General features: G+C 35.7%; 1 protein-coding gene across 4 annotated transcripts in view; it reads right to left on the bottom strand.

The window, feature by feature from the left end:
- Window positions 1–2245: 2245 nt before the first annotated feature.
- Window positions 2246–12159, bottom strand: part of SLC7A2 (solute carrier family 7 member 2) — a 47614-nt gene continuing 37700 nt past the window's right edge. For 3 of the 4 annotated variants that reach the window (XM_063310644.1, XM_063310647.1, XM_063310645.1), the window contains exons 7-12: window positions 11406–11545; window positions 9247–9349; window positions 8424–8626; window positions 7978–8144; window positions 6387–6495; window positions 2246–5171 (exon numbers count right to left, since the gene is read on the bottom strand). In XM_063310644.1, coding sequence (XP_063166714.1) covers window positions 4978–5171; window positions 6387–6495; window positions 7978–8144; window positions 8424–8626; window positions 9247–9349; window positions 11406–11545 — 916 coding nt within the window. In that variant the 3' untranslated portion in view covers window positions 2246–4977. Of the gene's footprint in view, window positions 5172–6386; window positions 6496–7977; window positions 8145–8423; window positions 8627–9246; window positions 9350–10979; window positions 11117–11405; window positions 11546–12159 lie in introns of all 4 variants that reach the window. The other variant, XM_063310648.1, reaches the window with a different exon arrangement.

Raw genomic sequence — 12159 nt, 5'->3', positions numbered from 1 at the left:
AGATTTGAGCAGCTAGACTCTATGGTCACATATGGACGATTCCACCAAGTGCCTTACCTTGAGAGGACATGTGTTTGTGGAGCATCTGAAATAGAAGACATTGCGCATGTCCTACTTAACTGCCAACTCTATGCCCCAGCAAGGGCTCAGCACCTCCAGACATTAATTGACAGAACCACATACTGAGACCATAACAAAAGACTATGTTTCTTCTCCAGGGCACAAATATATATGTGGTCAATAGAACTGCTAAGTTTCTAGTTAGGGCTGTCCAACTGAGAATGCAATTTATAGAACGCGTTGGGGTGGCATGTAAAGGTGACGAATTCATTTAAACTCACACTGTTTCTGTATTTTATCACATCCTGCATTTTTATCTTACAATTTTATCTCTATTTTACCCTACTGTATTTTATCGTATTTTATCTTACCATAGTATATTTTATCTAATTTTACTTTATTTTAGCTATTTTATGGTATCATATTTTATATCTTATAGTGGCTGACACCCAACTTCTTGATATGGTCGTTTGACTAATCAATAAAGTTATTCATTCATATTTTACAAAAATTATGAAAAGTTATGAAATCCTCAGATTTTTATATATATGTATCTTTACTTAGACTCATTTATAGTGCTATTATATGATTCAAGGTAAGTAGAGTAAGTGATCACACTGGATACAATCCAACAAAAGTTGTGTGTTTTAAGAGTGACTGCGGGCAAAATATAATTACATTTTATATTCTATTAAAAACAGAGAAGAAGCTATTACCATTGACTAGCTCAGCCATAAGCACATGAAAACCATTTACTGCACTGCAGGCATATTGATTCAGAAGTAAATGCCCTCAATTTTAATGGGCTTATACTCAGGGTAGCGTAGGAATATAACCAAAGCTGGTTATATTAATGATTCTTCACATTTTTATCCTATATCTATACCAAATAATATGTGGATGTAGATATAGTTTAGAAAAAGATACAAGGATGGATGCTGACAACACTTACTAAGTTTTCCATAATTTTCAAGTAATGAAAAGTACCAAACTGATCCAAATGTCCATTCAATTTCAAAATCACTTCCTCCTGCATTATATATATTAATTGGACATTAAGAGGCATTATTCTTGAAACCACCAACAATTTAAGTGGACAAAAGTAAAATTAATTCAATTTTTGGTGGAAATGAATATAAGAAAGCATTTGTCTTTCCAATAATTGGACACACCTGAGTAATGTAACAGATGAACATGGAAACATTTTGGATACTAGAAAACAACAAATGGTATTTGGCTCATACTTCTTGATAGGGCAAGTGATTCATGGTTGTCATGAGACTACAGGAAAATACTGAAGAATTAATTTAAAAAACAGTACTAATTAGAGCAATTTCAGGAGACAGCTGTAACCAGCTGGCACAGGAACCCCATTAAGAGGGTCAGGTGTATTTAAATTAAAAGTGGGAAATACATTCCACATTCAAGAAGGATATTTTGAATCTTCTCAGCTCAGAACAAAAACTTCGTATTCCAGAATTTTGCCCCAGGACAAGCAAGGTGTTCTGTTTCACATAGTTCTGAGCATTCCAATATTCCTTGTTTGGCTCGATTTTTTTAACAGCCCCTAGCCGCTGAAATTTAGGAAGTGCGTTAGCCAATAAAACACCATACGTAACTTCCCTCTGTATCATCACTGGCTGGAGCTGGTTGAGACGGGAGGGAAGTAGAATTAATCATAAAATTTAAGAGTTGAAGGGGCCTTGAAGATCACGGGTCTTTTCCAGAAAAATATTAAAAATATATACATACAGATTTAATTAGAAATATTCCTTTCCTCATTTTGACAGAATTTTGCCTAAGAAGCTCTTTCATCATCAGTTTTGGTTCCTATCCAGAATATGCATATTTTGAACCTTCTTTTTGAAGGTTTCTCTAAATTTTGTTCTGCCTCAGAGCTTGTGTAAGTAATCTATAATATACATATTTCTATTAAAATTAAATAAAACAAGTTAAAGACATATTTGTTATGAAAAAATATCTTTAAAATGTATACAAATAGTTTAAAACAATTTTAAATAACTACTTTAAAAAGCTAATTTAGATGTAAAAAGAGATCTTGGTTTTCCTTTCACTTCCTATACTAGAACATCATCCATCTAGTTTTACAACAGTTTGGGAACTGGACGAGGAGAACTAATCTGTATGGTCTCAAATAATTACCTATAACGTAATTTGCACAAAATTTCAGTCAGAAGCTTATTTATTTTTCCAGACATGGTTCCTAAAATTTTAAAGAGCTGGTTCTCTACTTTTCAGTCCAGTTTCCTTGAAAGTACCCCTCAGATGGTTAGCTGAGTATGTCTCTAAATTATATTTAAAGAAAAAGACTACTCTTTTTTTAAGCCCATGTATGTGCCTGTTTTATAAACAATAACACAAGTAATATATTTAGATTTATAGATTTTTTGCACATGTAGAATTTCCGTATTTGCATGTATATCTGAGATGTGCCAACAGTAGAAGCACAGTTGTATCTTCAAACTGCCATCCCACTGCATGCATTTTGTAAGTGTTTCTGTACCCATTTATGTAAGCTTGGGCACAGAAAGTTAAAATTGTATGCTTACATTTTTAAAGAAAAGATTTGTGCTCCCACATCTGCTATTCTCACTGAAGTCTTCCATGACATATCAGTTTTACAAGTTACATATACTGTAAATAAGCATGCTGAATTAGGAAAAATCAGTGCAAACATAGGTATCTTAAAGCAACACATAATTAGACGTGGGTTTTTTTATTATTATTCATTACCTTTGTTAGCATTTTTTTCTTTTGGTTGTTTAAGGAAAAGGAACCTGAAGATTTTTTAAAAAAACATCCTTACATGGTCAAAGAGAAAGATGGAAATGAACACTCTTGGACATGAGAAAAAGTCTTTTCTTTGGGACTTGCTGGCTCTGACACATGTATTGTTTCTTAAAAAGGGTTCAGTGTCTTGCCTTATCCCATGTGGTATGCTGGGAACTAACTTGCACATCTGCTACAGTGTCAAGCCACAATCATACCCAGCAATAGGCACTGGCAGTGAAGAAGGTGCCTACATTTGTTGCTAAACATATATTATCTCAAAACTAAAAAAAGGCCCATCACACTTTAACATTAGTGTCGCTAAAACTTCTTTGAGCAATGTTTTTTGTCCCCCCGCCCAATATATTCATACCTCTATCTCATAAACAGAGGGAACATCACAAAAATAAAAATTTATTCATGAGTTATTTAATAAATATTTTATCACTTACAACGACAAAAGAATCTTCTGAAGAGCACTGTTTCCTAAACAGGAAGAAGAATCTAGTGGCTGTGTTTGGGAGTCATGGAGAGACCAGTTTATTGTGATGAGGACAAGTTGTAGTAGGTCGAAAGCTTGCAGTGCCTGCTCCCCTCTCCTGAAGTGACTGGAGAGGACAATCCTTCATTTCCAAAATAACATCATGTTTCACCTTTCGCTTTTATTCCTATTAATTGTGGATTACTTAAATTATTTTATAAGCCATGGTTTGAAGCTGACATTTTAAATTAGTTAAAATGAATCACAGTTTGCTAAGGATCTGATGAAATATGCAAACAGCAGTTAATGACCTAAATGAAACATTCCAAATTCTTTGTAACTTGAGCAGGACAGTAGAGCATGTACATTCAATGCTCACTCTACTCACAACATCCCAAAATCAGCCAGTTTTTGAACAGGAGTTTTCTTTTGTATATTTGATGGGATAATCTACCAAGTAATATAGGGGAGCACAGTTCTGCAGCCCAATCTCTGGCAGTACTGACGAATTCAGGATATTCATATATTAAGCAAGTCAACAGACGCATCAGCATTTCACCAACCTCAATTCTACAGACATGCCATTTTGTTAGTGCTTCATCATTTGTTTGAATTAGTCATTCATCCGTGTTTTTCATTTTCATTGGCAAGGATGAAGAACTTAGAAATGATATAAACATAATGTCAAACTAGCTTCTATGAAATATATCCATTCCAAGTACTGTACTTAATTTTTTTTTCAGAAGGATGTTCATGATTTATATAGCTTACAGTTAACAGCAAAGCAGATATTAGCTTGGATAGCTGTATTTTTTTCCCACAAATTTCTATGAATTCTGGACCTTTCCCCACTGTTGAGTTGAAGGCTTCTCCACTCATCCTTAAATCGGCACAAAACTGTATTGGATTACATTTGCTATCCTTCTTGCCAGCCCTTATCCTGTCACAGTTGCTCTGTTCCCAGTCACTGACCATCACCTCACTCCCCTCCAAGGTAATGTATGACAAAGTGTAACTGAGTTTATAGAGCCTGAGCCTGCCTTCGATATTAAATACAGCTAAGGACAACCTCAGCCTCTTACTCACAGGATGGGGACAAGATAGAGCAATGACACAGAAGAAGACACTGCAAAAGAGGTGGCTGGGTTAGAAACAAGGTATGGAAAGGAACAGAGAGTGATGGAAATCAAGTAGTCGTGTGATTATTTAGCAATGCTACCCTGTTTTTAAAACACAATAAAAACATGGCTCCAGTATTATGAACCGTAATATTCAACTTTTCGTCTTTAGATACTCCTAAAGAATTAGTTATATAGTACCTGCCAATTAAAGTTGGAGGATGTTATTAAGGAAATCACCAACTTATATAACATGACAGAAGAATCAGATTGGCCCCCTTGGAAAATTTATTTCCCTCCACTTTCTTATTTTTTTAAAGATCGCAACCATCTGAGGCAAGTCCCTGTTGGAAGAGATATCTAGCAGCTAATTTAGATCATATTTCATGTATTCTAGCAGCTGTTTCCATAAAGCACAAGTGGATTACTGCTAATTTTGGGGGAGCAAGTACTTCACCATTTCTCCAGCAACTCCATTCGGCTGCCATCCCTGCTTGAAAGCACACACAACAGATTGATCAATGACCCCTAACATTCACTTGTCTTTTCATGTGGAATAAACTGAGTATTTTCACTTGCATGTTCATGTTCACTTGTATCTCCCATATGCTTCTTTTCTGAAGTTTCGCTTCTTTCTGAGCAGTTGTCATCATCTTCCTCTTCCTCCTTGGGACAGCTTTCCACACTATTTCGGATGCCATATGCAAAGTAAATGAGGAGTCCTTTCAAAACAAAGCAACCAATAATTTTTCTAGACGTGCTGTATGCTCAGTCATCTTTCTACAACTCTACTGAAGATTACAATTTGATTCTGGACTTGCTCTAACTGTGGTATACAGATTCTTTCCCACATATATCAAGCTAGCACCTGAATATTATTTTAACATTTATATGCAAGAGGGTCTCCATATACTGTTGGATTGCAATTCTTACTGTCTATCACCATACAGCACATTAGTGAAAACTAATACAAAATGAACTTTAGCAATATCTGGAGGCCGAGTATGTACTGTATTTATGCAAAAGACAGACAACCCTACATTTATGACACACACACACACACCACAAAAGAAAGAGCAGATGGGGAAAAAATACAAAGACAAACAAAAATCTTATGCCTTGACCAGTTTCCTCACCTTGTTGGCTTATGGCTGCCAATGCCAGTTGAAACCAGTCCTAGAAATTTTCCTCTCCCCCAACAACATACACATGTATCACATATCTATGCAAATATTTGTCTGTGTAAGCACATGCATTCATCCAGAAGACACAGTACAAAAAAAGGGGCAAGGCAAGGATTGAAATAAATCTACATAAACATTTAAAAATAATTTAATTGGTTAAACAATTTCATAAAACTTTTCCAAACAGCATTTCAGCAGGATCTTTAAAAAAAATTACAGCATAAGAGCCAATAAGAGGGGTTCATTATTATTGGTACTGATCATGATATTATCTGCCCAATAACTCTGTGAAAATTTGATTTCTCTAGGGAAATTACAGAGTGATACTAAAAGCTATAAAACAACAAAAACAATATACTAGTAAAAGCAGTATAATATATAATAAATATTGCATAATTATACTACTCAGGAGAGGCAAGCTACATTTCTCCTATCTGTCAGAAAGGCTAAAGCAATGTTAGCATCAAATCTCAGCCTGAAGTAGCTCCAGATATCAACTACTATTGATGCAGGCTAACAAGGACATTAACAAAAACTGGAAGATTAGTGTCTTGCTTATAGCTTCCCAGATCCAGGAAGATTTCTTTCAATAAGGGATCCCTCTTTAAAACCAAATATATTGCTTTTAACACACAGTCAATTATCATACGCCTGGACCATCTAGCAGAGCAAATCCTACCACTATATCAGAAATGTTGATAAACTAAGCTATCTTCAAATCTTTTAAATCTTTAAATTCTCAGGAATACCTACCAAGTGCCATCCAGATGCTGAACCGGATCCACGTCTCTCCACTTAGCTGTACCATCAAGTATATGTTCACTAAGATACTCAAAGATGGCAAGAATGGCAAGAATGGAACCTAAGAATAAATATTGCACAGTATATATTTTTTTATCAAAACACCCATACCCAACAATTTCATTTTATATTAAAATCTGTAAAATTTAGTTAAACTTTAGTTTTAAAATCTATGGGATGGAAGCACGCATGTGTCAATATAACATAGAAATTAGAGTGGAACTGAGTTCTTCTCCACACGACTGCCATAAACATGATCCTAGTCTAAATTACACTTCTAGCACAACAGTGAAATAATGGCCTAAAACTGGAACTTGAAATAGCAGAGGAAGCACACATGGATGGAGCAACAAATGCCAGTGCACAAGGCCCTTCATAGGCACTGGGGTGTTTCAGGGTTCAGAAGCCACTTCTGAATGTCAGAAGACCCTAGACAGTAGCATCCAAAGACATGCCACTGGAGCCAGGCTCACACAAAAACAGAGTTTTCAGATGTATCTATAGTCATAAAAAAATCCCAACTTTGGCCCTTAGTAGAAAAATTATGAGCTGGCAGCCTAAATGTTTAGAGAAAGTTGGTCTAGGTGGAGTAACGGTCTGATATGGTGCATAATATCACCAACTTACATGTTATACTACAATGTGCATTTTGAGTTAGAGGCTCTACTTTGGAAAACCTTAGATTTAAAGTAACATACTTCAGTAAACCAAACAGTCCCCATATGATCTTTACCTTTACTCCCTCATGTCTTGAAACCAACTTTCGTATTCAGGTGCAGGACTTTACATCCTGTTCCCTTCCCCCCACTGCTCAAGCCTGTCTAGATCTTTTTGGATTTTCTTTCCTTTATCTAAATTATTAGCCATCCTTCCCAGCTTTGTGCCATCTTCAAACTTAGTTAAGTGTCCACTCAGTTCCTTATCCAAGTCCTTGATTCAAATGCTGAACAGCACAAGGCCCTGGACAGAGCTCTGTGGACTCTGGTCAATATGTCCTTCTGAGCTGATATGGAGCCATTAGTGAGTCCTCTTTGGATGCAGTCATTCGGCAACTGCAAATCCATCTATGAGTGGCATCATCTGTCCCATATTTTACCATTTTATTAAGGAGAATGTGTCAAAGGCTTTGCTGAGGTCCAGGTACATTATGGCACATTTGCCCGATCTACTAAGCTAGTAATGTCTTCAGAGGAGGAGAGAAGCTACTCAGGCCTAATTTCTTTGCTACAAACCCATGCTGGTTCTGTTAAGTGTAGCATCCTAACCAAGTATTCAGAAACATGCTGCTTGACCATCTGTTGGAGGACCCTGCCCAAAGTGATTTGTCTGCAGCTTCTCAGATGCTTCTTGGGCTCTTTTCTGGGACCTCCAAGGTTGCCAACAGTAAATTGTTATGATGTTTGTTAACACGTATTTATTTTCACACCAAAACTGCAGAAGTGATCACACAAATCCATTCAACTTTCCCCAAATAAGTAAAAGCAAAACAGGTCACACTCCTCCTCCTTGCTAAAAGTGAAAACTTGGCATCCACACCCCTTACCATAAACGTCACTTTCTGTTGATTCTGAGGTTGTCTCCAGATGATAAGCATAATCATCCCAAATAGTATGAAAAGAGACATAAGAAGACAAATACTCCAGATCTCCATATCTGCAAGTGAATGAATCCCATGGGTTGTCAGAATGCTTAATCCACAAATCAGGAAAGCTAAGTGGAGATAATGAAAGAAAACAGAAAAAAGACAGAATATTTCAGAAATCTGGAAATTTGTGATATATACAAAAACTAGACATAAATGTCTTCAAAAAAAAAGGGAGAACCATATATTAGATTTATATGCAGAACACACGAGTCCTTCTTTTTTTCCCTCACTTCTTCAGACTTGAATCAGACTAATTTACTATAAAATATAGGGATCTGATCTTTTAACTGCACTTTGCTTATATTTGAAAGACGTTACAAGTATTCCAAAAGGTTCGGACTTACCCAAAAGACCCACAAGAAGGCTAACTATAGTAGCAGACTGTTGGGTTGGTAAACTTGATGGATTAATCAGCATTTGTAGACTGAAACTCCTTCTTGGTATCATGCTAATTTGAGATTCACTTTTATGTTCACCTTCTGATCCCGCAAGAGCCTCTTTTTCTGCTGAATATTTTGGTTGCTCATAGTTTAAACTGGGTTGGTACCTGTGTGCACATAAAGGCTGCTTATGTAAAATCAGTCTAAAAACAAAATTAGTTCTAGAATATATTCTACTTAGCACTTGTTTAGATACAGTGTTTTATTTTAGGGATCAGCAAATTTTCAGGAAGTAAGAACCATTGCGCAATATTCTGGACAATCCCAAATTACATTTAAAATAATTTAATTTATTATTCTAATATGATAATTTGAGATGGTAAAATCTTACAAAATCTCACATGAGAGCATAAAGCTTTTGTACAATTTGTGAAATTTATCTTTTGAGATCAGCAGATGCCACCTAAATGTTCTGGGGGCAGCACGGCACCCTAGTGCCACTAGACTGTCAACTCACTAATTAGGTAATACAACAACTGCCTTAGGTGTACAGGTTTTTCTCAGGGTTGTATCTCCACCAATACGTAGTTGTGTTCACTTTAAAATCTGCAGAAATACAGGAACCACACTTGGTCTGAAATCCTTTTATGTTGATCTCATACATCCCAAAATCAGCATTTAAATATTTTGTCTGTCTCCGTAACTGAGGCAGAACCAAAACTGTGTAAGAACTTATTAGAGAAAAATTACTTTGCAAATTATTTATTAACTCAATGTCCAAACTCACCTAAGAATGAGAACACAAGCAGCTACCAGTGAGTATGCAAGAAGTGTACCAATAGACATCATGTCTACTAAGGCTTTTAGGTCAAAGAGAAAAGCCATTAGAGCTAGAAGGAAAAAAACCAACAGAATTTGTATTAAGGATCTACATATTATGCAAAGCATATATATTTCTTACCATCATATGCTTAAGCATTTAATATTTGTTTTCAAAGTTTTGGAACTGTTTGCAATCTCAGGCAAATTATAATCTTATAAATTTTGAATAGGATAAAGCATTGCTATATGACCATTAATATTTGTCCATGATAGAAATCTTTTATAACATGTTTAAGATAAATAATTCATTCATGGAAGCTTTTGCTGAGTTAAAATTATTCTAAAAGCATTTTCAATGTTTGGCTTTTAAAATGGACAAAGCAAAAATCAAACCCTTATTCTTTGTGAAAACCACTGTAACTTTTAAAAGCATGCAAATGTTTCAAGCAAAATCTACTGTGAATGACCCATCTGAGCAAATTAAGTAATATTTTGGATCAAATCGTATTTATTTTGATAGGATACAGATAGATAGGAAGTATTCTGGTAAACTATGCCCATGTTAAATCTTCCGTTTCTTGCAGAAAGCTCATGCAAAGAATTTTGAACTTTCAAGCGTTCATAAAAGACCAACTCTCTTTAAACAGTGTTAAAATAAATAAAATGTATTGGATTGTTTACCGAAGACATGGAAGACAGACTGTTAAGAATAAAGAAAATCAGTCACATTGTCTTCTGCAGGTATAATACTTGTTTATGAAACAAGAACCAGATTTCCAAGGAGTAACTTCTTTTCCTAAAATTTCCTGTGGTTTTGGTACCATGATTAAAAGAAACAAGATACTATTATAGCCATAGTTTCTAATCACACTTCAAATCACAGAATCAGACTCTTGTTTATGAAGAAACAGAGTCTCTACTGGTTCAAGTGTAACATGCAACTACTACTACCCCTAAGAGGGCAAAAGAAAGAAATTGTGGTGAAGGGACATAAAACAACTGGCAAGTCGAATTAGAGAGACTGCACAAATCCCTAAAATAAAGAAAAAATTCTTTAGTAGTTCTACTATAATGCTATTATTTGCTGGCTGGTTTTTTTTTTTTTTGTTAATGAATGCATCATATATATTGTAAGAGGAAAAGATAATCAACACTTTTTTCAACTGTTTAAATCTGAACTGGCAACTTTTATGAAAAATTCAACATTTAACTTAACACTGTTTACAATGGAGACATTATATATGCTGAGATTGCAACTGTGCCAGATGGAAAGGGGAATAAGCACAGCTTTCATGCCACATTCCTTTTGCAAAAGTTAAACTGCTGGACACGGCTTAAGAGGAGATGCAGAGATATGTTTAGGAAAAATGTATATGGAAATTGCACAAGAAGCACACAAAAAACACTGAAAAAAACAGAAAATTATCAAGGTATTCACTTACTCTTTACTTCACACATGTACCAGGCAGTATCATTGTTCACACTGGAGAAAAGCTATGGAGGAGAACTCCAAGGAGCTTGTTCTTCCACCACCATCACTACCACCATCACAATTGAAATGAAACATGCCTTCTGATTAGTCAGCACTTCTGTTCCCAATTTACATGCACGAACAGTTAGCAAGCAGGCCCATTGTATCACAGAACTATGCATGGGAAAATAGGTCCTAGTTAAGAGACCCGAATATACAGAGCTTACCGGATATGAGCCCTGCTGTCAATGTGGCAGCAACTGGAGACTGCCTCTTGCTCACTTTGGCAAGAAATCTAAAGAGCAAACCATCTCGTGCCATGGCAAACAGAATGCGAGGCAAAGGAAACATAGAGCCCAGAAGACTAGAACAAAAAATGTAATTGTTCAAGTGCTGCAGTAACAATATTACATGCCAAAGCTAATCCAAAATACAGACATGGGTAGAAAAGGGTGCATTTTCTTGGTCAAATGCACTTGTATCCAAGATTTCCAACTGACAGTGTTTGTGACAGGCAAAAAATTATTTTTACTCAGAGACCCACAATTTATAATTTGAGTTGTCATAGAACACAGTCATAACTGTCCATATATCCCTCTGAAGGTTGTCTATGGATGTCCATTGCCTTACAATACATTCACTTAGGATCTCACCTGCAACAGCCCCTGATGATAAAGTCGCAACAAGCGGAGTCTTCGTTTTGGGGTTGATTTGAGCTAGACATTTGAAAAGCAAGCCATCCGCTGCCATAGCATAGATTACGCGAGGCATGGGGAAAATGGATCCAAGGAGACTGAATAAAAAGCAAAAGAACATGCAACATGGCCAACACCAATTCATGCAATTCATTATAGAAAAGCAAAACAATGCTAATTAACAGTAAGTGATTCTGGAACAGGTGACTTTGGCAAGGGGGTGATACGGTATACAAGACACACTACAGTTAAGATACAAGTTCCCTGAATCTCCCATTGATTTTTAAATGGTATCTAAAATATTATATTAATATGCAGACTTTTTTTTTTGGAAGACCTTATAGTCTGGTTCCAACATCTGATTCAGATCATTTATTTTCATGGATTGAATATCAGATTTACCCCAATCTCATTCATCATACAGATTATATAATGTAGGTTGACCACTGTGTGCTAACATTTTCCTCAACATCTGGAGATGTGTAATAACAACATTCCTCTTCATCACTTTCACAGTGTAATATATTGGTACTTGATCTTATTGATCTTGTTCCTTTTCTTATTCATATTCTATTCTATTTTGTCGTTCTGTTGTGCACTGCCCAGAGTCATTCTGGAGTCAGGCGGTGCCTAAATCAAATAAATTATTATTGTTGTTATTACAGTATAGGGTTTGTGTCAATATCTACTATATTGTCCCTTATATCATTCT

Source organism: Candoia aspera, chromosome 8 (genome assembly GCF_035149785.1).
Source record: "Candoia aspera isolate rCanAsp1 chromosome 8, rCanAsp1.hap2, whole genome shotgun sequence".
NCBI classification, from domain to species: Eukaryota; Metazoa; Chordata; class Lepidosauria; order Squamata; family Boidae; genus Candoia; species Candoia aspera.
Note: the sequence above shows the minus strand (reverse complement) of the source record. Positions and strands in the feature narration are given on the sequence as shown.